General features: G+C 44.4%; 2 protein-coding genes and 1 long non-coding RNA gene across 3 annotated transcripts in view; 2 read left to right on the top strand and 1 right to left on the bottom strand.

The window, feature by feature from the left end:
• Nucleotides 1–257, bottom strand: part of ZNF433 (zinc finger protein 433) — an 83,074-nt gene extending 82,817 nt beyond the window's left edge. Inside the window, exon 1 of the mRNA XM_033195418.1 lies at nt 74–257. Coding sequence (XP_033051309.1) covers nt 74–76 — 3 coding nt within the window. The 5' untranslated portion in view covers nt 77–257. The remainder of the gene's footprint in view (nt 1–73) is intronic.
• Nucleotides 1–26,521, top strand: part of LOC117074210 (zinc finger protein 878-like) — a 79,945-nt gene that overhangs the window by 5,488 nt on the left and 47,936 nt on the right. The window lies entirely within an intron of this gene.
• LOC117074220 lies at nt 6,551–13,964 on the top strand. Its single transcript, XR_004433528.1, has 2 exons — nt 6,551–6,608; nt 13,695–13,964. It is a non-coding gene; the product is annotated as an uncharacterized LOC117074220 (long non-coding RNA).

Here is a 26,521-nt window from a genome sequence, read left to right as displayed (position 1 = left end):
CCGCCACAGTCTGTTCCCGCCTGTTCCAGGCAGCCCCTCCCCCGTCTCACGACACCCGGCCCTGCACACGCACCATTTCCTGGCTTTCAGATGTCCCGAGGTCCTCTCGACAGCTCCTGTGACTACAGCAGGGAACAGCACAGGTGACAAAGCGACAGAAGCCTGGATAGAGGCACCAGGTCCCTCTCGGGCTGGACAACCGCCGCCCGCGCAGCGACAAAGGTGTGGGGAGGAACACAACCCCTACATTTCCGGAAGAACTGTGCGCAGGGCCACGCGCCGGCGCCTCTGACTGGATGAAATGCTAGGCCCCGCCCCCACATCTGAGTGACAGCTGAAGCCCTGGGTATCAGGCCCCCCAGAGCCAGACTGACGGATTCTCTAAGGCTTCTCTAAGAGCTAGCTGCTTTCTGCACTCTGGTTATTGGATATTTGCATTTCAGCCAAACTTGGTATTGATAGAAGAGAATACTAGCGTCATCTTCACTCAAGGGGCTGTCCCTGCTCCTTCGTTCTGCACGGGGTCACAGGAGTGTGCAGGGAATTTCAGACTCAGTGTCCATAGGAGCCATCTACTGGCCTCAGAGCAGCAGTGGAAGCGAGACCAGGCCAGGCACGACTGCACCAGGAGGCGAGGCATATGTCCTCGAGCGGCCCGGAATTGGGAATGAGGCGTGGCCAAGCCTTGGTCACACACCCCATCCCCTCCTCACAGTGTGAAAATGTTTCCTCCTTCCAGATCTTCATTTTCACCAGCAGGAAACTATAACCAGGTTTTAAGTTTCTGACCTGAGTAAACTGTCAACGTATGAACGCTTTATCCAGGTGACGCCACCAACAATTCTGCCTCTAGGTCTAGCCTGATCTTCACACTTTTTTTTTTTTTTTTTTTTTGAGACGGAGTCTGTCTTGCTCTGTAGCTCAGGCCGGAGTGCAGTGGCGCGATCTCAACTCATTGCAAGCTCCGCCTCCCGAGTTCACGCCATTCTCCTGCTTCAGCCTCCCGAGTAGCTGGGACTAAAGGCTCCTGCCACCACGCCCGGCTAATATTTTGTGTTTTTAGTAGAGACGGGGTTTTATCGTGTTAGCCAGGATGGTCTCGATCTCCTGACCTCGTGATCCGCCCGCCTCGGCCTCCCAAAGTGCTGGGATTACAGGCGTCAGTCACCGCGCCCGGCCACACATTTTCTTTATCTATACAAATAACTCTGACCCCAGCGACTCCATGCATGTCAAACCCCAAACCCTGCCCAGCTCCAGGCTCCAGCGGCACAACACCGCAAAGGACAGAGACGCCACAAATGCTTCTGCACCTGGGTCTTCTGCTTTCCAGGGCCCTGCAGCTTCTCGGGATCCACACTCCTTCTGCAGCTGCTCTGAGCAGCTGGAGGCCACCTGTAGAAGGGGGTGGGCTGCCCGGGAAGCCACCAGGGAAGTTCTCTTTCTCTCCCTTTGTAGGCTCCAGACTGTCCTCAACGTGGAGTCACTGGCCTCGGGCTCTGCTTCCTTCTGCAGGTTATTCAGCTACTTCTCACCCCATCGGTTAGTTCTGCGAGACAAACACCCTCAATCCCATTGTGTGAATAACACACCAGCAGAGTCCCTGCTCTCCTTCTATGCTTATGTGTGAAGTGGGGGAGGAAAAATCTAAGATAACTTAAGTGCATTTGAAAGACTTCCAGGTCCTGGTGGGGGTGGCAGCTGAGGGACCCGCAGTCAATGACACTGCAGCACCTTCAGGCCAGACTAGGCTGATGGGAGAGAGGGTGGAGAGCTGCAGCTGGATGTGGATAGGTGGAAGGAGCAGTCCTGGGAACTGGGCTCTGCTGCAGCGCGGCTCTAGGGCCTGGAACCCGTGAGAGCAGAGATGGGGGCGCCCAGGACGGGAAACTCGGGGAGAGAGTCGGGTGGCTTCGATGGTACGGGGGTGCTGTGGCAGGTGGTGTGGGCCTGTGGCTATCATAACTAAGCCCAAATGGGACTTGAAAACTTGGATTCCGTGGGAATTTATGAAGAGGAAGGCTCTGATAACAAAGAAGTCAGCAGTGAGGAGAGGGATGAGGGTCACTGGCAACCTCGCTCCCTTATGGAAAGAAAAGTGAATGCTCAACTACTGCTGCAAAGTGGGGTCAAAGGATGAGACTTTCACTGTCAGGGAATAGACAGCTGCAGAACCCTTAGAGATTGCAAACAACAGCCTGGGAGGCCGGGTGCCATGGCTCCTGCCTGTAATCTCAACATTTTAGGAGGCAGGATCACTTGAAGCCCGAAGTTGAAGACCAGTGAAGTGAGACACTCGGATCTAAATAAATTTATTTTTTAATTAGCCAGGAGAGGTGGTGTGTACCTATAGTCTCAGCTACTCAGGAGGCTGAGGCAGGAGGATCACTCGAGCCCCAAAGTTTGGGGCTTCTGTGAACTATGATCAGGCTACTGCACTTCAGCAAGACACTGTCTCAAAACAAACAGAAATCAAAAACAAACAAAAAAACATAAAAAGCCCACCAAACTCCCTGGGGAAACCCCTTGGATGGTCTAATTGTAAAACACAGTAGGTGGTAATATTTCCTTATGGACTAGATCATTCTAGCCATGTAAGAGGCTTGGCCTACTGAGGATTTACCAGGCGGGCTGACCTCCCTGCAGTCAATGGAAAAGGCCCCTGGTGAAACCATCCCTTTAAACTTTATTAAATTCATCAGGGAGGAAGGGAGGAGAAAAATTTAAATCAAGCGTGCAGCACCTACAGCATTAAGCATTAGGTCAGCTTGTTCCCTGACCTTCCTCATATTTGTTTCATACCTGGTGTCCTAGAATCCCATTGTTGTGGTAAACTGAGGAATGGAAAGACCAATATGGAGTACAGGAGGATTTGTTTATATTTTAGGTATGCACCGGCTCAGATGATTCATATCCAAAAAGCTGAGAATTAAACGAAGACAAAGCGGGGTTTTTATAAGCTGCCTTACAGATGCAAAACAAAAGCAGTTACTCATACAGTGATAGGCCATGTAGTCTATAGCATAATTTATGACCTTGCATAGCCAGTGTCCTTATACTTGCATTGAAAGAAAAACAAGAATTGACTAAATAGAGACATTTGTAAAACATAATAATGCTTAAGAAGCCTTGGAAAAGAGTAACAGTAAAAGTATCCGTCTTTCTCTCTTTTTTTTTTTTTTCCTCCAACCTTGCTCTGAACGGGAGGGGTGTCTGGAGCCCATTCCTTTGACCTTGGCTATTTGGACAGCGTTATCTTCTGTCCTTGAAGTGAGCTGCTAGGCAGAGGAAAACCTGTGCTTTTCAACCCTTGCCTTGCCACACTCTGGGCCTTAGCTTTTACTTTTCTTGGAGTAACTAAATTCAGTACTTACTATTATTTTTAAATTTCTGCCTCACGATAGACCCTAAATGATAGTTCCTCTTAACTGCTGTATAGATAACAACATGAATGTTAGATGTTTTCCCTTTGAAATATTTCTATTTCAGGGTTGGGTGCATTTGTTCATGACTGTAATCTCAGCACTTTGGGAGGCTGAGGTAGGGGGATCACTTGAGCCTGGGAGTTCAAGAACAGCCTGGGCAATATAGTGAAACTCCATCTGTCCAAAAAATTTAAAAACAGCCAGGCATGGTGGCATGTGCCTTTATTCCCAGCTACTTGGGAGGCTGAGGCAGGAGAATCCCTTGGGACTAGGAGTTTCTGCAGTGAGCTATGATCCCACCACTGTACTCCAGCCCGGGAAACAGAGTCATACTATGTTTCTTAAAGAAAGAAAAAGGATCGGCCGGGCGCGGTGGCTCAAGCCTGTAATCCCAGCACTTTGGGAGGCCGAGACGGGCGGATCACGAGGTCAGGAGATCGAGACCATCCTGGCTAACACGGTGAAACCCCGTCTCTACTAAAAAAAAATACAAAAAATTAGCCGGGCGTGGTGGCGGGCGCCTGTAGTCCCAGCTACTCCGGAGGCTGAGCCAGGAGAATGGCGTGAACCTGGGAGGCGGAGCTTGCAGTGAGCCGAGATCGCGCTACTGCGCTCCAGCCTGGGCGACAGAGCGAGACTCCGTTTCAAAAAAAAAAAAAAAAAAAAGAAAGAAAGAAAAAGGAAAAAAGAAATCCAGACATTTGCTAGTCTTTGGATTATTGGAGAGCATTTATCTGACACTTAGTCCAATGTTTGAGATCAATATATAGATTTATAGAAAGGGGCACTTTGGGTTTGGGACACAGCTCTGCAGGAAGCTTTGGACACATTAACATGTTAGTATGGCAGGCACAAGCCTCAGGCACACCTTTAGAGGGTAGAGCTCTAAGTTGGGATGTTACAGCTGCTGCTGAGGGTAAAAATCGGGCCTTATGGCAACCACAGTGTGGTAAATCAGTCCCTCTAGGATTTTGGTTGTAATGATGACAAGGAGATGAAACCAGAAACTCTTGAATTGAACAAGTTCTGGTAGTAAATAATGCTTTCCAGCAGGTGGAATCCTTAAGAAAGAACCTTTCTGTGACTGTGAGAATGGGACTACCATGCCTGGCGAATTTTTTGTATTTTTGGTAGAGACGCGGTTTCACCATCTTGTCCAGGCTGGTCTGGAACTCCTGAGTTCAGGTGATCCACCCCCTCAGCCTCCCAGAGTGCTGGGATTACAGGTGTGAGCCACCGTGCCCAGCTTCCCACTAAGTCTCTTTCATTTGGCCTGGCACAGTTTCCCATTCCTTGATCCCAGCACATTGAGTGAACGAGGTGGGTAGATTGCTTGAGCCTGAAAGTTTGGCCTATGACCACCTTGGGCAACATAGTGAGACCTAGTCTGTATTTTATTAAAAAGAGAAATATACACACACACACACACACATTTATATACATAAAACATGGTGAGCGTGGTGGCTCACACCTGTAATCCAAGAACTTTGGGAGGCCAGTGAGTGGATCACCTGATGTCAAGAGTTCAAGACCAGCCTGGCCAACATGGTGAAACCTTGTCTCTAACTAACAATACAAAAATTATCCGGACATGGTGGTGCACACCTGTAATCCTGATTATTCTGGAAGCTGAGGCAGTAGAATCCCTTGAACCCAGGAGGCAGAAGTTGCAGTGAGCCGAGATCACGTCATTGCGCTCCAGCGTGGGCAACAGAGCACAAACTCCATCTCAGGAAGAAAAAAAAAAAGTGAAAGTTCCCTTTTTGTCCCTAGTTATTATGGGCTATCACTACTAGCACCAGTAGTGGCCTATGAAGCACAGCTATTCTCACAATGGGTCCAAGAGGAAAAGTAGATTTGGAGACTGTGGGGACAAGAAAGAAAGATCAGCCTGTTACTCTGTCTATATAGAAAGAAGTAGACATAAGAGACTCCATTTTGTTCTGTATTTGAGATGCTGTTAATCTGTGACCCTACCCCTAACCTTGTCCTTGCAAGAGACATGCACTGTGGTGACTCAAGGTTTAATGGATTTTGGACTGTGCAGGATGTGCCTTTGTTAAACAAGTGCCTGAAGGCAGCTTGCTGGTTAAAAGTCATCACCATTCTCTTAATCTCAAGTACCCAGGGACACATACCCTGCCAAAGGTTGCAGGGACCTCTGCCTAGGAAAGCTAGGTATTGTCCAAGGTTTCTCCCCATGTGATAGTCTGAAATATGGCCTCGTGGGAAGGGAAAGACCTGGTCGTCCCCCAGCCTGACACCCGTGAAGGGTCTGTGCTGAGGAGGATTATTACAAGAGAAAAGAAGGCCTTTTGGCGGTTGTTGACAGTTGAGATAAAGAAAAGCATCTGGGCCGGGCGCGGTGGCTCAAGCCTGTAATCCCAGCACTTTGGGAGGCCGAGACGGGCGGATCACAAGGTCAGAAGATCGAGACCATCCTGGTTAACACAGTGAAACCCCATCTCTACTAAAAAAATATACAAAAAACTAGCCGGGCGAGGTGGCGGGCGCCTGTAGTCCCAGCTATTTGGGAGGCTGAGGCAGGAGAATGGCGTAAACCCGGGAGGCGGAGCTTGCAGTGAGCTGAGATCCGGCCACTGCACTCCAGCCTGGGCGACAGAGCGAGACTCCGTCTCAAAAAAAAAAAAGAAAAGCATTTGTCTCCTGCACGTCTCTGGGCAATGGAACATCTCGGTGTAAAACCCGATTGTATGCTCTGTTTACTGAGATAGGAGAAAACTGCCTTACGGCTAAAAGTGGGACTTGCTGGCACAATAAACTTACTCATGTCACAGAGATCTTTATTCATATGTCTTACTGCTGATTTTCTCCCTACAATGATCCTATTATCCTGCCACTCCCTTATCTTTAAGACAGTAAAGATAATTATCAATAAATAGGGAACTCAGAGACCGGTGCCGGCGTTGGTCCTCTGTATGCTGAGCTCCGGTCCCCTGGGCCCACTTTTTCTTTCTCTATATTTTGTCTCTGTGTCTCATTTCCTTTCTCAAGTCTCTCCTTCTACCTAACGAGAAATGCCCACAGGTGTGGAGGGGTAGGCCACCCCTTCATCTGGTGCCCAACGTGGGTGCTTTTCTCTAAGGTGAAGGTACACTGGAGAATGGTCATTGAGGACAAGTCGACGAGAGACTCCCCAGTACGTCTACAGTCAGCCTTGCAGTAAGCTTGTGCACTCGGAAGAACCTAGGGTAACAATGGGGCAAACTAAAAGTAAATATGCCTCTTATTGAAGTGTTATTAAAATTCTCTTAAAAAGAGGGGGAGTAGCCGGGCGCGGTGGCTCAAGCCTATAATCCCAGCACTTTGGGAGGCCGAGACGGGCGGATCATGAGGTCAGGAGATCGAGACCATCCTGGCTAACACGGTGAAACCCCGTCTCTACTAAAAAATACAGAAAACTAGCCGGGCGAGGTGGCGGGCGCCTGTAGTCCCAGCTACTCGGGAGGCTGAGGCAGAAGAATGGCGTAAACCCGGGAGGCGGAGCTTGCAGTGAGCTGAGATCCGGCCACTGCACTCCAGCCTGGGCGACAGAGCAAGACTCCGTCTCAAAAAAAAAAAAAAAAAAGAGGGGGAGTAAAGTCTCTACCAAAAATCTAATTATGCTATTTCAAACAATAGAACAGTTTTGTCCATGGTTTCCAGAACAGGGAACTTTAGATCTAAAAGACTGGGAAAAAATTGGCAAAGAATTAAAACAAGCAAGTAGGGAAGGTAAAATTATCCCACTTACAGTATGGAATGATTGGGTCATTATTAAAGTAGCTTTAGAACCGTTTCAAACAGGAGAAGATAGCATTTCAGTTTCTGATGTCCCTAAAAGTTGTGCAGTAGATTGTGAAAAAGAGGCAGGGATAGAATCCCAGAAAGGAAAGGAAAGTTCACACTGTAAATGTGTAGCAGAGCCAGTAATGGCTCGGTCAACGCAAAATGTTGACGATAATCAATTACAGGAGGTGATATATTCTGAAACGTTATAATTAGAAGAAAAGGTCCAGAATTAGCAGAGCCATCAGAGTCTAAACTACGATGGCCAGCTCCTCTTACAGCAGCTCAGATGCCTGTAACTTTACAACCTCAAATGCAGGTTAAATAAGTACAAACTCCAAAAGAAGATCAAATAGAAAAAGATAGAGTCTCTGTCATGGCAATGCCAATCCAAATACAGTGTCCACAATATCAGCTGGTAGAAAATAAGACCCAGCCACCAGTAGCCTATCAATACTGGCCGCCAGCCGAATTGCAGTATCAGCAGCCCCCAGAAAATCCGTCTGGACAGCCAGGAACATTTCCAGCGCCACAGGGCAGGGCGCCATATCCTCAGTCGCCCACCATGAGACTTAATCCTACAGCATCGCCTAGTACACAGGGTAGTGCATTACATAAAATTATTGATGAGGCAAGAAAACAAGGAGATTGTCTTAATTTAGGAGAACTAAATAATTAAACATGAGGCCAAAGTACGTAAGAAAGTGGCAGTCTTTTATTGCAAATATGCACACGCTCTCGGGCGTAGTAATCCAGTCCTCAGGTATGGGGCCAGGTAAGTCGCGCCGGAGCTCTCGGGTGAGGTTCTCCGGTCCACAAGTAAGGGGGGCCGAAGAAGTCACACCGGCTCCTGCTGGCAGTGGACTTTTATGCATTGGTACTGGAAGGGGGAGGGCAGTGGGCGGGATAAGGGCGGGATAGGGGCGTCTCCATAGGCGTGGCCGGGTATGTTTTGGTTTCCTCAGACTAAGGTCACACAGCGCCTGCTCAGTTGATCTGCATTTTCCCGGGCGCGGGCTGCATTTTCCCGGGCGCGGGCTGCATTTTCCCACGTGCGAGTAAGTTGGTGATGAAGAACCCGGAAACAACAGGTACTGCTCCATCTTGTTCACCTTCCTCTATTTTGTCCCTTCTCCCTCACCCAAACAGAGATATTGAGGCATGGCAATTCCCAACAATATTAGAAGCAAGACCACCTGGAGAAGGGGCCCAAGAGGGAGAACCTCCTGTAGCTGAAGCCAGATATAAGTCTTTTTCTATAAAAATGCTAAAAGAAATGAAAGAGGGAGTAAAACAGTATGGACCCAACTCTCCTTACATGAGAACATTATTAGATTCCATTGCTCATGGACATAGACTCATTCCTTATGATTGGGAGATTCTGGCAAAATCATCACTCTCACCCTCTCAATTTTTACAATTTAAGACTTGGTGGATTGATGGGGCACAAGTACAGGTATGAAGAAATAGGACTGCCAATCCTCCTATTAACATAGATGTAGATCAACTATTGGGAATAGGTCAGAATTGGAGCACTGTTAACCAACAAGTAATAATGCCAAATGAGGCCACTGAGCAAATTAGGGCTATCTGCCTTAGGGCCTGGGAGAAAATCCAAGACCCAGGAACCACCTGCCCCTCCTTTAATACAATAAGACAAGGCTCTAAAGAGCCCTACCCTGATTTTGTAGCAAGACTTCAAGATGCTGCTCAAAAGTCAGTTACTGATGAGAATGCCCGTAAGGTCATAGTGGAGTAGATGGCATATGAAAACGCCAGTCCTGATTGCCAATCAGCCATTAAGCCATCAAAAGGAAGGGTCCTGGCAGGATCAGATGTAATCTCAGAGTACGTTAAAGCGTGCGATGGAATTGGAGGAGCTATCCATAAAGCTATGCTTATGGCTCAAGCAATCACAGGAGTTGCTTTAGGAGGACAAGTTAGAACATTTGGGGGAAAATGTTATAATTGTGGTCAAATTGGTCATCTAAAAAACAATTGCGTAGTCTCAGATAAACAAAATGCAACTGCTCAAGCTACTACAACAACAGATAAAGGGCCACCTGGCCTATGTCCAAGATGTAAAAAGGGAAAATATTGGAGTATTCAATGTCGTTCTAAATTTGATAAAAATGGGCAACCACTGTCGGGAAACGAGAGGAGGGGCCAGCCTCAGGCCCCGCAACAAACTGGGGCATTCCAAATTCAGCCTTTTGTTCCTCAGGGTTTTCAGGAACAACAACCCCCACTGTCACAAGTGTCTCAGTGAATAAGCCAGTTATCACAACACAGCAATTATCCCCTGCCACAAGTGGCAGCACAGCAGTAGATTTATGTACTTTACAAGCAGTCTCTCTGCTTCCAGGGGAGCCTCCTGAGGGGACTGTAGGACTAATCTTAGGAAGATCAAGTTTAAATCTAAAAGGAGTTCAAATTCATACTGGTGTGGTTGATTCAGACTATAAAGGCGAAATTCAATTGGTTATTAGTTCCTCAATTCCTTGGAGTGCCAGTCCAGGAGACAGGATTGCCCAATTATTACTCCTACCTTATATTAAAGTTGGAAACAGTGAGATAAAAAGAACAGGAGGGTTCGGAAGCACTGTTCCGGCAGGAAAGGCTGCATATTGGGTAAGTCAGGTCTCTGAGAGCAGACCTGTGTGTAAGGCCATTATTCAAGGAAAACTGTTTGAAGGGTTGGTAGACACTGGAGCAGATATCTCTGTCATTGCTTTAAATCAGTGGCCAAAAAATTGGCCTAAACAAAAGGCTGTTACAGGACTTGTTGGCATAGGCAAAGCTTCAGAAGTGTATGAAAGTACAATGATTTTACATTGTTTAGGGCCAGATAATCAAGAAAGTACTGTTCAGCCAATGATTACTTCAATTCCTGTTAATCTATGAGGTCGAGATTTATTACAACAATGAGGTGCGGAAATCATTATGCCCGCTCCATTATACAGCCCCACGAGTCAAAAAATCATGACTAAGATGGGATATATATCAGGAAAGGGATTAAGAAAAATGAAAATGGCATTAAAGTCCCAATTGAGACTGAGAAAAATCAAGAAAAAAAAGGAATAGGGTATCCTTTTTAGGGGCGGCCACTGTAGAGCCTCCTAAACCCATTCCATTAACTTGGAAAACAGAAAAACCAGTATGGGTAAATCAGTGGCCGCTACCAAAACAAAAACTGGAGGCTTCACATTTATTAGCAAAGGAACAATTAGAAAAGGGACACATTGAGCCTTCATTCTCACCCTGGAATTCTCCTGTATTTGTAATTCAGAAAAAATCAGGCAAACGGCGTATGTTAATGGACTTAAGAGCCGTAAATGCTGTAATTCAACCCATGGGGCCTCTTCAACCCGGATTGCCCTCTCCGGCCATGATCCCAAAAGACTGGCCTTTAATTATAATTGATCTAAAGGACTGCTTTTTTACCATTCCTCTGGCAGAGCAAGATTGTGAAAAATTTGTCTTTACTATACCAGCTATAAATAATAAAGAACCAGCCACCAGGTTTCAGTGGAAAGTGCTACCTCAGGGAATGCTTAATAGTCCAACTATTTGTCAAACTTTCATAGGTCAAGTCCTTCAACCAGTTAGAGACAAATTTTCAGATTGTTATATCATTCACCATATTGATGATATTTTATGTGCTGCAGAAACAAGAGACAAATTAATTGACTGTTACACATTTCTGCAAGCAGAGGTTGCCAATGCAGGACTAACAATAGCATCTGATAAGATCCAAACCTCTGCTCCTTTTCATTATTTAGGGATGTAGATAGAAAATAGAAAAATTGCCTGTAATCCCAGCACTTTGGGAGGCCGAGACGGGCGGATCACGAGGTCAGGAGATCGAGATCATCCCGGCTAACACGGTGAAACCCCGTCTCTACTAAAAAATACAAAAATCTAGCCGGCGAGGTGGCAGGCGCCTGTAGTCCCAGCTACTCGGAGGCTGAGGCAGGAGAATGGCGTAAACCCGGGAGGCGGAGCTTGCAGTGAGCTGAGATCCGGCCACAGCACTCCAGCCTGGGCGACAGAGCGAGACTCTGTCTCAAAAAAAAAAAAAAAAAAAAAAAAAACGGCCGGCGCGGTGGCTCAAGCCTGTAATCCCAGCACTTTGGGAGGCCGAGACGGGCGGATCACGAGGTCAGGAGATCGAGACCATCCTGGCTAACACGGTGAAACCCCGTCTCTACTAAAAATATACAAAAAATTAGCCGGGCGAGATGGCGGGCGCCTGTAGTCCCAGCTACTCGGAGGCTGAGGCAGGAGAATGGCGTAAACCCGGAGGCGGAGCTTGCAGTGAGCTGAGATCCGGCCACAGCACTCCAGCCTGGGCGACAGAGCGAGACTCTGTCTCAAAAAAAAAAAAAAAAAAAAAAAAAAAACGGCCGGCGCGGTGGCTCAGCCTGTAATCCCAGCACTTTGGGAGGCCGAGACGGGCGGATCACGAGGTCAGGAGATCGAGACCATCCTGGCTAACACGGTGAAACCCCGTCTCTACTAAAAAATACAAAAATCTAGCCGGGCGAGGTGGCAGGCGCCTGTAGTCCCAGCTACTCGGGAGGCTGAGGCAGGAGAATGGCGTAAACCCGGGAGGCGGAGCTTGCAGTGAGCTGAGATCCGGCCACTGCACTCCAGCCTGGCGACAGAGCGAGACTCCGTCTCAAAAAAAAAAAAAAAAAAACAAAATAGAAAAATTAAGCCACAAAAAATAGAAATAAGAAAAGACACATTAAAAATATTAAATGACTTTCAGAGATTGTTAGATGATATTAATTGGATTCGGCCAACTCTAGGCATTCCTACTTATGCCATGTCAAATTTGTTCTCTATCCTAAGAGGAGATCCAGACTTAAATAGTAGAAGAATATTAACCCCAGAGGCAACAAAAGAAATTAAATTAGTAGAAAAAAAAATTCAGTCAGCTCAAATAAGTAGAAGAGATCCCTTAGCCCCACTCCAACTTTTGATTTTTGCCACTGCACATTCCCCAACAGGCATCATTATTCAAAATACTGATCTTGTGGAGTGGTCATGCCTTCCTCACAGTACAATTAAGACTTTTACATTGTACTTGGATCAAATAGCTACATTAATTGGTCAGACAAGATTACGAATAATAAAAATGTGTGGTAATGACCCAGACAAAATAGTTGTTCCTTTAACCAAGGAACAAGTTAGACAAGTCTTTATCATTTCTGGTGCATGGCAGATTGGTCTTGCTGATTTTGTGGGAATTATTGATAATCATTACCCAAAAACAAAAATCTTCCAGTTTTTAAAATTGACTACTTGGATTTTACCTAAAATTACCAGATATGAACCTTTAGAAAATGCTCTGATAGTATTTACTGATGGTTCCAGCAATGGAAAAGTGGCTTACACAGGGCCAAAAGAGCAAGTAATCAAAACTCAATATCAATTGGCTCAAAGGGCAGAGTTGGTTGCAGTCATTACAGTGTTAGAAGATTTTAATCAACCTGTTAATATTATATCAGATTCTGCATATGTAGTACAGGCTACAAGGGATGTTGAGACAGCTCTAATTAAATATAGCATGGATGATCAGTTAAACCAGCTGTTCAATTTATTACAACAAACTGTAAGAAAAAGGAATTTTCCATTTTATATTACTCATATTTGAGCACACACTAATTTAGCAGGACCTTTAACTAAAGCAAATGAACAAGCTGACTTACTGGTATCCTCTGCATCCATAAAAGCACAAGAACTTCATGCTTTGACCCATGTAAATGCAGGGTTAAAAAACAAATTTAATGTCACATGGAAACAGGCAAAAGATATTGTACAACATTGTACCCAGTGTCAAGTACTACACCTGCCCACTCAAGAGGCAGGAGTTAATCCCAGAGGTCTGTGTCCTAATGCATTATGGCAAATGGATGTAAACATGTACCTTCATTTGGAAAATTATCATATGTTTATGTAACAGTTGATACTTATTCACATTTCATATGGGCAACCTGCCAGACAGGAGCAAGTACTTCCCATGTTAAAAAACATTTATTATCTTGTTTTGCTGTAATGGGAGTTCCAGAAAAAATTAAAACTGACAATGGACCAGGTTATTGTAGTAAAGCTTTCCAAAAATTCTTAATCAGTGGAAAATTACACATACAACAGGAATTCCTTATAATTCCCAAGGACAGGCCATAGTTGAAAGAACTAACAGAACACTCAAAATTCAGTTAGTTAAACAAAAAGAAGGGGGAGACAGTAAGGAGTGTATCACTTCTCAGATGCAGCTTAATCTAGCACTCTATACTTTAAATTTTTTAAACATTTATAGAAATCAGACTACTACTTCTGCAGAACAACATATTACTGGTAAAAAGAACAGTCCACATGAAGGAAAACTGATTGGTGGAAAGACAACAAAAATAAGACATGGGAAATAGGGAAGGTGATAACCTGGGGAAGAGGTTTTGCTTGTTTCACCAGGAGAAAATCAGTTTCCTGTTTGGATACCCACTAGACATTTGAAGTTCTACAATGAACCCAGCGGAGATGCAAAGAAAAGCACCTCCACGGAGACAGAAACACCGCAATCGAGCACCACTGACTCGCAAGATGAACCAAGTGATGATATCAGAAGAACAGATGAAGTCACCACGCACCAAGAAGGCGGAGCTGCCAACCTGGGCACGGTTAAAGAAGCTGACACTGTTAGCTGGAAAAAGCCTAGCTAGCACAAAGGTGACACAAACCCCAGAAAAAATGCTGTTTGCAGCTTTAATGATTGTATCAACGGTGGTAAGTCTCCCCATGCCTGCAGGAGCAGCTGCAGCTAATTATACCTACTGGGCTTATGTGCCTTTCCCGCCCTTAATTTGGGCAGTCACATGGATGGATAATCCTACTGAAGTATATGTTAATAATAGTGTGTGGGTACCTGGTCCCACAGATGATCTTTGCCCTGCCAAACCGGAGGAAGAAGGAATGATGATAAATATTTCCATTGGGTATCGTTATCCTCCTATTTGCCTAGGGAGACCACCAGGTTTAATGCCTGCTATTCAAAATTGGTTAGTACAAGTACCTACTGTCAGTCCCACCAGTAAATTTACTTATCACATGGTAAGCGGAATGTCACTCAAACCACAGGTAAACTATTTACAAGACTTTTCTTATCAAAGATCATTAAAATTTAGGCCAAAAGGGAAACCTTGCCCCAAGGAGATTTCCAAAGAATCAAAAGATTTAGTTTGGGAAGAATGTGTGGCCGATAGTGTGGTGATATTACAAAACAACACATTCAGAACTGTTATAGATTGGGCACCTCGAGGTCAATTCTACCACAATTGCACAGGACAAACTCAATTCGGTCCTAGTACACTAGTGAGTCCAACTGTTGATAATGACTTAACAGAAAGTTTAGACGAACATAAGCACACAAAATTACAGGCTTTTTATCCTTGGATATGGGGAGAAAAGGGAATCTCTACTCCAAGACCAAAAATAATAAGTCCTGTTTTTGGTCCTGAACATCCAGAATTATGGAGGCTTACTGTAGCTTCATACCGCCTTAGAATTTGGTCTGGAAACCAAACTATAGAAACAAGAGATTGTAAGCCATTTTACTCTATCAACCTAAATTCCAGCCTAACAGTTCCTTTACAAAGTTGTGTAAATCTCCCTTATATGTTAGTCATAGGAAATATAGTTATTAAACCAGACTCCCAAACTATAACTTGTGAAAATTGCAGATTGTTTACAAAACAAGACAAAAACAAGAAGAGCATCGTCAATAAGATCAAAAGATAGGCCAGGCATAGTAGCTCATGCCTGTAATCTCAGCACTTTGGGAGGCTGAGGCGGGTGGATCACCTGAGGTCAGGAGTTCGAGACCAGCCTGGACAACATGGTGAAACCATCTCTACTAAAAATGCAAAAATTAGCTGGGCGTGGTTGCGGGCGCCTGTAATCCCAGCTACTCAGGAGGCTGAGGTAGGAGAATTGCTTGAGCCCAGTAGACAAAGGTTGCAGTAAGCCGAGATCCTGCCACTGCACTCCAGCCTGGGTGACAGAGCAAGACTCCATCTTTAAAAAAAAAAAAAAAAATCAAAAGATAGACTTGAACCAACTCAAGTGCCATTAAGTAGTGGAATGGGCGAGTCAATTATGTGACCCACAACTTCACAGAGCAGCATGTTTGCAACAGGCTCAGGCAAAAAAACTCAGAAATACACCCTCTCAGCATAATACTAATGGTGTATTAACAGTAATATTCTGTTACTAAAAATTCAAAAGTGGCAAAATTCTTCTTTGTGACAAAGAGATGACAAAGCTACAAAGAACAATAAAAAGAATCAAAACTTTGATCACCTTTGCGTATCAAAAATAAGTGAAACCGGCGGGCACGGTGGCTCATGCCTGTAATCCCAGCACTTTGGGAGGCCAAGGTGGGCGGATCACGAGGTCAGGAGATTGAGACCATCCTGGCTAACACGGTGAAACCCCGTCTGTACTAAAAACTTCAAAAAATTAGCCGGGAGCAGTGGTGGGCACCTGTAGTCCTAGCTACGCAGGAGGCTGAGGCAGGGGAATGGTGTGAACTCGGGAGGCGGAGCTTGCAGTGAGATTGCACCACTGCACTCCAGCATGGGCGACAGAGTGAGACTCTGTCTCAAGAAAAAGAATAAATAAATAAGTGAAACCAAGGAAACACACCAGAACTGCCCAAGGCCTATTTATTTTTGGGGGTGGTACATCTCTGAGTATTCACACTGTTATTATTTTGACACGGCATAAAACAGCTTATTTGAAGAACTCGATTTCCTTCTTCAAACATTATCAAACCATTCACTAAGGTTCCAACCAGCTAATTAAAATCCTAACACCCAAATCACAGAATAAAATTCTTATATGTGGCCAGGTGCAGTGGCTCATGCCTGTAATCCCAGAACTTTGGGAGGCTGAGGCAGGTGGATTACTTGAGGTCAGTACTTTGAGACCAGTCTGGTCACATGGTGAAAACTTGTTGTAACTAAAAATACAAAAAAAAAAAAAAAAAAAAAAGCAGGGTGTGGTGACATGTGCCAGTAATTCCAGCTACCCAGGAGGCTGAGCCAGGAGAATCTCTTAAACCTGGGAGGCACAGGTTGCAATGAGCCAAGATCACGCCACTGATCCAGCCTTGGCCATAGAGTGAGATTCTGTCTGAAAAATACACAAACAAACAAGTAAATTCTCAGATGCATGGGAAAAGAGCAATTCCATGGCAGCAAGATTCTATAAAAAAACAAAAGGGAGGCAGCTCAGGTAGGCAGCCTGCCTCACCCACAGCTCACAAGGAAACCCACACTCCAATAGTTACACACTCCAATAGTTACACATTTTCAAGTTTAGGAATCACTTGGACCGTGGAGACAGAGACCAGGCTGGCCCACTCCTAGGTAGTGTGTGAGGGAAATGTGAGCAGCCAGAAAATTACTTCTGGGACTTTCACACACACCCTGCTGTCCCCTCCCCACAGTGTGGACACAGTCCTTCCACCAGGGTCTCAATGCCCACCAAAGACCACTCACTCACTGAGTCAGTGGAAGGTTCTGACCTATGCTGTCTTTTTGTCTGACACCAAATGTGTGGTGCTTGCTGAACACCAACCAATTCTCCAGCACTAAGCAGTTATGTAACCATTGAATTCAGAAACCATCCAGAGTTAGCAGAGACTCCACAAGTTCCTGGTTCACCCAGCACAGCTCCACTCGGCAGATGCAAGTCAAAGCCTCAGGGGCCACCTGTACTTCTCAGCAACTGCATCTAGACCTGGGTCCTGTACAACACCCTCCTCAAGTTCCATAATTTGATAGAACTACCCACAGTTCTGTTACATTTACTCGCTTACTATGAAGGATACAACTCAGGACCAGTCAAATCAAAGACACGGATAGAAAAAGAGTAAGGGGTGTGGGAAGGATATGGGGGTGGGTGGGTCATCCTGAAAATGGCTATGATTCATGAAATCCCCCATCCTTTGTGTTGTGCAAGAGCACCTTACTGCAACGAAACACCCTTCGCATTATGACTTAGATGGTGCCACGTTCCTTACCTATGACAAACCAGACACAGACTAGAAATTCCAGTATTTACCTCACAAACCACTAGTTGAATAGTTTTCTCTTTAGTGATCAGTCAAAATGAAATATCTATTAACCAAAGCACGCTTCAGTTTCTCTCCTTCCTCCAGGTCCCTGAACTTTTTTCTTTTTTTGAGATAGTCTTGTTCTGTAGCCCAGGCTGGAGTGCAATACCATGATCTTGGCTCACTGCAACCTCTGCCTCCCTGGTTCAAGTGATTCTCATGCCTCAGTCTCTGGAGTAGTTGGTGTTACAGGTGTGTGCCACCATGCCCAGCTAATTTTTATATTTTTCATAGAGATGGTGTTTCACCACGCTGGCCAGGGTGGTCTTGAACTCCTGACCTCAAGTGATCTGCTTGCCTCAGCCTCCCAAAAGTGCTGGGATTACAGACATGAGCCATCATGCCCAGCGGCCCCTGAATTTTTGACTGACCTCTTCTAAGCCTATATATAAGAACATTTTATGTATTTATTTAATATTTTTATTTTTCCTTACAGGTTCAGTGCCTAGACTTTTTTGTTATGACCTATTTTAATGACAAGCTGACTTCAAGGTCTAGAATTAAAAGTTATTTCTTACCTAAACCCACATTTGTTTCACTAGAAATGTCTAGGAAAAGCCCCATGATACTACTGTCCCTTGTGGAGGGCATCACTGACTATTGCATCTGCCTGTGGATCCCTAGCTTTCCAGGGCTCTGAGGTTCTCTCAGTATAAAGGGTTCCTCCCATGGTCAACATGAGTAGCTGGTACACCTGCAATGGGGGCACCCTGGGAAGAACCAAGTGAGCTTTTTTCTTTTTTGGAGACAGAGTCTTGCTCTGTCACCCAGGCTGAAGTGCAATGGCATGATCTCAGCACACTGCAACCTCTGCCTTGCAGGTGTAAGCTATTCTTGTGCCTCAGTCTCCCAAATGGCTGGGATTACAGGCATGAGCCACTATACCTGGTTACTTTTTGTATTTTTAGTAGAGATGGAGTTTTGCCATGTTGGCCTGGTTAATCTCGAACTCCCAACCTCAGATGATCCACCCACCTCGGCCTCCCAAAGTGCTGGGATTACAGGTGTGAGTCACCCCTCCTGGTGTGAGCTTTCAATAATCACTCTGTGTAGGATCATGACTCAAACAGGCACCAATGTTGCTGACTTCCAAAATTAGTGGCGTTCCTGGCATATGAAGATCCTTTGGGACTGTGCTCCAGTGTCCTCTTTGGGGTGCTCCTTGGGCTCTTTGTGAAACATCAAGACACCCCCATATCTAGGCCAATGTCAGGCTCTCCAGTGTGTTCTGTTCATCACCTTCACCCTGCACTTTCATTGTCACTGTCATTGGCCATTCCAACACTGCTTGCATCCTGTGGAAAGTCACATTTGGGATCAAGTGAACTGTGTTGTTTCTACTCTTCAGTGAAAAGTATCAGGGTGTATTTGGCCTTCAAGGGAGAAGGATGAGGCAGGGGTTGGATTCAGGTGCACCCAACTCTTTTTTTTTCTTCTCTTGAGACGGAGTCTCGCTGTGTCGACTAGGCTGGAGACTGCAATGGTGTGATCTTAGTTCACTGTTATCTTTGTCTCCAGGTTCAAGCCATTCTCCTGCCTCAACATCCTTATTAGCTGGGATTACAGGCACACACCACTATGCCCAGCTAATTTTTGTATTTTTAGTAGAGACAGGGTTTCACCATGTTGGCCAGGCTTGTCTTGAACTCCTGACCTCAAGTGATCTACCTGCTTTGGACTAGCAAAGTGCTGGGATTATAGGTGTGAGCCACCGTTCCTGGTCAGGTTTCACTGCCTTGTCTTCCCTGCTCTGAGTTACTTTGTGTGATCTGACAATCAATGATTCCACCCTTCACTGATGTGGATACATTATCTGGGACTGGGTATATCACCTCCACACACAGAGGGGGTTTGGTCAGTGGCTGATGCTGCATCCTGTGGTGTCTGGATTTTGAACTTAGGGAGTTTTAAATAAGTGTTTCTGAAGAGCAGCTTCATTGGCACCTAAAAGGAAGTGACTGAATTGGTCTATGCCATTGCATAATATAGAAAAGAAACTTCTATGTTGCTGTTAACTTTACACTGCTGATATAAGCAGGCTGTTGACAAGTTAACATCAACAGCACATTATCAGAGAAAGACAGGCTTGTATTTAGACAATTTACACAATTTTTTTTTTTTTTTTTTTTTTTTTGAGACGGAGTCTTGCTCTGCCACCCAGGCTGGAGTGCAGTGGCCGGATCTCAGCTCACTGCAAGCTCCGCCTCCCAGGTTTACGCCATTCTCCTGCCTCAGCCTCCCGAGTAGCTGGGACTACAGGCGCCCACCACCTCGCCCGGCTAATTTTTGTATTTTTTAGTAGAGACGGGGTTTCACCATGTTAGCCAGGATGGTCTCGATCTCCTGACCTCGTGATCCGCCCGTCTCGGCCTCCCAAAGTGCTGGGATTACAGGCTTGAGCCACCGCGCCCGGCCAGGGAGTTTTAAATAACCGTTTCTGAAGAGCAGCTTCATTGGCACCTAAAAGGAAGTGACTGAATTGGTCTATGCCATCACATGATATAGAAAAGAAACTTTTCCATGTTGCTGTTAACTTCACACTGCTGAGATAAGCAGGCTGTTGACAAGTTAGCATCAATAGCACATTATCAGAGAAAGACAGGCTTGTATTTTGACAATTTACACAAATTTATTAGCCTCCTATGACTCAGTAAAGCAATTTGAAAAAATACAGCTTTATAAGGCATAAACGAATTCATGTTTTAACTAAAGTACTTTTTGGTAAACAGTGCCCATACATTTTAGGAAATATTTTAGTCTTTAGAGAATAAGTAAGGCAAAAACAGGTCCAGGAGTCTACAGATGACCTCCCCTCACCACAAGGTCAAGTCTTTTTTTTTTGTTTTTTTTGAGACACAGTTCCGCTCTTGTTGCCCAGGTTGGAGTGCAGCAGTGTGACCTCAGTCCACTGCAACCTCTGCCTCCTGTATGCATGTGGTTCTTTTGTGTCAGCCTCCCGAATAGCTAGGATTACAGGAGCATGCCACCACGCCTTGCTAATTTTTGTATTTTTAGTAGAGATAGGGTTTGATCATATTGGTCAGAATGGTCTTGAACTCCTGACCTCAGCCTCCCAAAGTGCTGGGATTACAGGCGTGAGCCACCATGCCCAGCCAAGGCCAAGTCTTTTACTGTTGGAGAGACATGATGCTCCTCAGCGACCACGATGGATCAGGACAAAAACAAGGGCATTTTGAAACTACATTTCTAAAGGAAATAATATATTTAATTAATATTTATTTTTACTTACAAGTTCAGTACCTAGACCTTTTTGTTATGACCTATTTTAATGACAAGCTGACTTCAAGGTTTAGAATTAAAAGCTATTTCTTACCTAAACCCACATTTGTACATAAAAATATATAGAGGAAAACATATTTCAAATCATAAACATGGCCAAAAGTTTTCTCTTCTTACTTTTTTTTTTTTTTTTGAGACGGAGTCTCGCTCTGTCGCCCAGGCTGGAGTGCAGTGGCCGGATCTCAGCTCACTGCAAGCTCTGCCTCCTGGGTTTACGCCATTCTCCTGCCTCAGCCTCCCGAGTAGCTGGGACTACAGGCGCCCGCTACCACGCCCGGCTAGTTTTTTGTATTTTTTAGTAGAGACGGGGTTTCACCGTGTTAGCCAGGATGGTCTCGATCTCCTGACCTCGTGATCCACCCGTCTCGGCCTCCCAAAGTGCTGGGATTACAGGCTTGAGCCACCGCGCCCGGCCTTCTCTTCTTACTAATGTTACTTGTAATTCTCATACATCTCACAGTTATTTATGGCTTTTGGCCATCTTTATCACTATGGTATACTACACCCTTGCTGACAGCAGGTAGGCACTGCTGGTTCTGGGGAAGAAGGCACTCAGAGGTACATGAGCTAACTATTGGTATTATAACTGAATGAAAAATAGGGTTGCAGCTGGGCACGATGGCTCATGTCTGTAATCCCAGCATTTTGGGAGGCCAAGGCAGGTGAATCATGAGTTCTGGAGTTCAAGACCAGCCTGGCCCATATGGTGAAATCCTGTCTCTACTAAAAAATACAAAAAATTAGCCTGGCATGGTGGCACACGCCTGTAGTCCCAGCTACTCAGAAGGCTGAGGCAGGGGAATTGCTTGAACCCTGGAGGCAGAGGTTGCAGCTACCTGAGATCATGCCACTGCACTCTAGCCTGGGTGACAGAGTGAGATTTTTTCTGAAAAAAAGAAAGAAAAGAAAAGAAAGGAAAAGAAAAATTAGGGTTGAGATAAAAATTTAAGTACATAAGCATTAAAAGTAAAATTTCCGAGGAAAAAGATACCTGGCATTTTATCCACATGGTTATACTGACTCCCAATGTCCAAATTCAACAATTTAACAGTATAAGGTTGACCTAATACATGACACCAATGGAATATTTTATTATAGCTTTTTTTGGTTTTTGAAACAGAGTCTCACTCTGTCGCCCAGGCTGGAGTGCAATGACGCAATCTTGGCTCACTGCAAGCTCTGCCTCCTGGGTTCACACCATTCTCCTGCCTCAGCCTCCTGACTAGCTGGGCACCCGCCACCATACCCGGCTAATTTTTTGTATTTTTAGTAGAGACAGGGTTTTACTGTGTTAGCCAGGATGGTCTCGATCTCCTGACCTCGTGATCCACCTGCCTCGGCCTCACAAAGTGCTAGGATTACAGGCATGAGCCGCAGCGCCCAGCCTTACTATTATAGCTTAATCATTTAAAAATAACATTTGTTAGTATACAGTTATTATAAACAGTTAATTGTTTACATTCATTATGTGTATTCAAAGAATCTTGTCAGGTCTGAATGCTTTCCCATACTGCTTACATTCATAGGGTTTCTCTCGAGTGTGAGTCCTTCCATGGATTTGAAGGTGTGAGGCTGATCTGAAGGCTTTCCACATTGCTTACATTCACAGGGCTTCTCTCCCGTGTGAGTCCTTTCATGATATTGAAAAGAAGTGGAAGAAATAAAGCCTTTCACACGTTGCTTACATTGATAGGGTTTCTCCCTAGTGTGAGTTCATGATATTGAAGAGAACTGGAAGAAGTGAAAACTTTGCCATATTGTTTGCCTTCACAGGGTTTCCTTCCAGTGTGAGTCTTTTCATGTCTATGAAAGGAAGTAGGCAAGCTGAATGCTTTCCTGTATTCTTTACATTCATAGGGTTTCTCTCCAGTGTGTGTTTTGCATGTATTCAAAGGATCTTGGCAGATGTGAATGCTTTCCCACAATGCTTACATTCATAGGGCTTCTCTCCTCTGTGCATCCTTTCATGTACTTGAAAAGAAGAGAAATTATGGAATGCTTTTCCACATTCCTTACATTCATAGGGTTTCTCTCCAGTGTGTGTCCTTTTATGAATTCAAAGATTTTTGACAGATCTGAATGCTTTCTCACATTGCTAATATTCATAGGGTTTCTATCCAGTGTGAGTCCTACAATGATTTTGAAGGTGTGAGGTAGATCTGAAGGCTTTCCCACATTGCTTACACTCATAGGGGTTCTCTCCAGTGTGAGTCCTTTCATGATATCAAAGGGAAGTGAAAGAAACAAAGGCTTTACCACATTTCTTACACTCTTAGCGTTTCCAGTGTAAGATTTTTCATGTATTTGAAATGACTTGGCAGAATAAAAGCCTTTCCCACATCTTACATTTATAAGGTGTTTCTACAGAGTGCATTTTTTTTTTATACATTAAGTTCTAGGGTACAGGTGCACAACCTGCAGGTTTGTTCCATATGTATACATGTGACATATTGGTGTGCTGCACCCATTAACTCATCATTCACATTAGGTATATCTCCTAATGCTATCCCTCCCCCTCCCCCACTCCACGACAGGCCCCATTGTGTGATGTTCCCCACCCTGTGTCCGAGTGTTCTCATTGTTCAATTCCCACCTATGAGTGGGAACATGCGGTGTTTGGTTTTTGGTCCTTGCAATAGTTTGCTCAGAATGATGGTTTCCAGCTTCATCCATGTCCCTACAAAGGACATGAACTCATCCTTTTTTATGGCTGCATAGTATTCCATAGTGTATATGTGCCACATTTTCTTTATTCAGTTTATCATTGATGGACATTTGGGTAGGTTCCAAGTCTTTGCTATTGTGAACAGTGCCACAATAAACATACATGTGCATGTGTCTTTATAGCAGTGTGATTTATAATCCTTTGGGTATATACCCAGTACTAGGATGGCTGGGTCAAATGGTATTTCTAGTTCTAGATCCTTGAGGAATTGCCACACTGTCTTCCACAATGGTTGAACTAGTTTACAGTCCCACCAACGGTGTAAAAGTGTTCCTATTTCTCCACATCCTCTCCGGCACCTGTTGTTTACTGACTTTTTAATGATCGCCTTTCTAACTGGTGTGAGACGGTATCTCATTGTGGTTTTGATTTGCATTTCTCTGATGGCCAGTGATGATGAGCATTTCTTCATGTGTCTGTTGGCTGCATAAATGTCTTCTTTTGAGAAGTGTCTGTTCATATCTTTTGCCCACTGTTTGATGGGGTTGATTTTTTCTTGTAAATTTGTTTAAGTTCTTTGTAGATTCTGGATATTAGCCCTTTGTCAGATGGGTAGATTGTGAAAATTTTCTCCCATTCTGTAGGTTGCCTGTTCACTCTGATGGTAGTTTCTTTTGATGTGCAGAAGCTCTCTAGTTTAATTAGATCCCATTTGTCAATTTTGGCGTTTGTTGCCATTGCTTTTGGTGTTTTAGTCATGAAGTCCTTGCCCATGCCTATGTACTGTATGGTATTGCCTAGGTTTTCTTCTAGGGTTTTTATGGTTTTAGGTCTAACATTTAAGTCTTTAATCTATCTGGAATTAATTTTTGTATAAGGTGTAAGGAAGGGATCCAGTTTCAGCTTTCTATATATGGCTAGCCAGTTTTCCCAGCACCATTCATGAAATAGGGAATCCTGGCCGGGCGCGGTGGCTCAAGCCTGTAATCCCAGCACTTTGGGAGGCCGAGATGGGCGGATCACGAGGTCAGGAGGTCGAGACTATCCTGGCTAACATGGTGAAACCCCGTCTCTACTAAAAAAATACAAAAAAATTAGCCGGGCGTGGTGGCGGGCGCCTGTAGTCCCAGCTACTCGGGAGGCTGAGGCAGGAGAATGGTGTGAACCCGAGAGGCGGAGCTTGCAGTGAGCTGAGATCCGGCCACTGCACTCCAGCCTGGGCAACAGAGCGAGACTCCGTCTCAAAAAAAAAAAAAAAAGAAATAGGGAATCCTTTCCCCATTCCTTGTTTTTGTCAGGTTTGTCAAAGATCAGATGGTTGTAGATGTGTGGTATTATTTCTGAGGGCTCTGTTTTGTTCCATTGGTCTATATCTCTGTTTTGGTACCAGTACCATGCTGTTTTGGTTACTGTAGCCTTGTAGTATAGTTTGAAGTCAGGTAGCCTGATGCTGCCAGCTTTGTTCTTTTGGTTAGGATTGTCTTGGCAATGCAGGCTCTTTTTGGTTCCCTATGAATTTTAAAGTAGTTTTTTCCAATTCTGTGAAGAAAGTCATCAGCAGCTTGATGGGGATGGCATTGAATCTGTAAATTACCTTGGGCAGTATGGCCATTTTTACGATACTGATTCTTCCTATCCATGAGCATGGAATGTTCTTCCATTTGTTTGTGTCCTCTTTGATTTCGTTGAGCAGTGGTTTGTAGTTCTCCTTGAAGAGTTCCTTCACATCCCTTGTAAGTTGGATTCCTAGGTATTTTATTCTCTTTGAAGCAATTGTGAATGGGAGTTCACTCATGATTTGGCTCTCTGTTTGTCTGTTATTGGTGTATAGGAATGCTTGTGATTTTGGCACATTGATTTTGTATCCTGAGACTTTGCTGAAGTTGCTTATCAGTTTAAGCAGATTTTGGGCTGAGATGATGGGGTTTTCTAAATATACAATCATGTCATCTACAAACCGGGACAATTTGACTTCCTCTTTTCCTACTTGAACACCCTTCATTTATTTCTCCTGCCTGATTGCCCTGGCCAGAATTTCCAACACTGTGTTGAATAGGAGTGGTGAGACAGGGCATCCCTGTCGTGTGCCAGTTTTCAAAGGGAATGCTTCCAGTTTTTGCCCATTCAGTTTCATATTGGCTGTCCGTCTGTCATAAATAGATCTTATTATTTTGAGATACATCACATCTATACCTAGTTTGTTGAGAGTTTTTAGCATAAAGGGCTGTTGAATTTTGTTGAAGGCCTTTTCTGCATCTATTATCATGTGGCTTTTGTCTTTGGTTCTGTTTAAATGGATTATGTTTATTGATTTGCATATGTTGAACCAGCCTTGCATCCCAGGGATGAAATCAACTTGATTGTGGTGGAAAAGCTTTTTGATGTGCTGCTGGAGTCAGTTTGCCAGTATTTTATTGAGGATTTTTGCATTGATGTTCATCAGGGATATTGGTCTAAAATTCTCTTTTTTTTGTTGTGTCTTTGCCAGGTTTTGGTATCAGGATGATGCTGGCCTCATAAAATGAGTTAGGGAGGATTCCCTCTTTTTCTATTGATTGGAATAGTTTCAGAAGGAATGGTACCAGCTCCTCTTTGTACCTCTGGTAGAATTCAGCTGTGAATCCATCTGGTCCTGGACTTTTTTTTTGGTTGGTAGGCTATTAATTATTGCCTCAATTTCAGACCCTGTTATTGGTCTATTGAGGGATTCAACTTCCTCCTGGTTTAGTCTTGGGAGGATGTATGTGTCCTGGAATTTATCCATTTCTTCTAGATTTTCTAGTTTATTTGCACAGAGGTATTTATAGTATTCTCTGATGGTAGTTTGTATTTCTAGGGGATTGGTGGTGATATCCCTTTTATCAATTTTATTGTGTCTATTTGATTCTCTTCTCTTTTCTTATTTATTAGTCTTGCTAGCAGTCTATCAATTTTGTTGATCTTTTCAAAACACCAGCTCCTGGATTCACTGATTTTTTGAAGGGTTTTTTGTGTCTCTATGTCCTTCAGTTCTGCTCTGATCTTAGTTATTTCTTGCCTTCTCCTAGCCTTTGAATGTGTTGGCTCTTGCTTCTCCAGTTCTTTTAATTGTGATGTTAGGGTATCAATTTTAGATCTTTCCTGCTTTCTCTTGTGGGCATTTAGTGCTATAAATTTCCC

This window comes from Trachypithecus francoisi, unplaced genomic scaffold (genome assembly GCF_009764315.1).
Source record: "Trachypithecus francoisi isolate TF-2019V2 unplaced genomic scaffold, Tfra_2.0 Lachesis_group5, whole genome shotgun sequence".
NCBI lineage: Eukaryota > Metazoa > Chordata > Mammalia > Primates > Cercopithecidae > Trachypithecus > Trachypithecus francoisi.
Note: the sequence above shows the minus strand (reverse complement) of the source record. Positions and strands in the feature narration are given on the sequence as shown.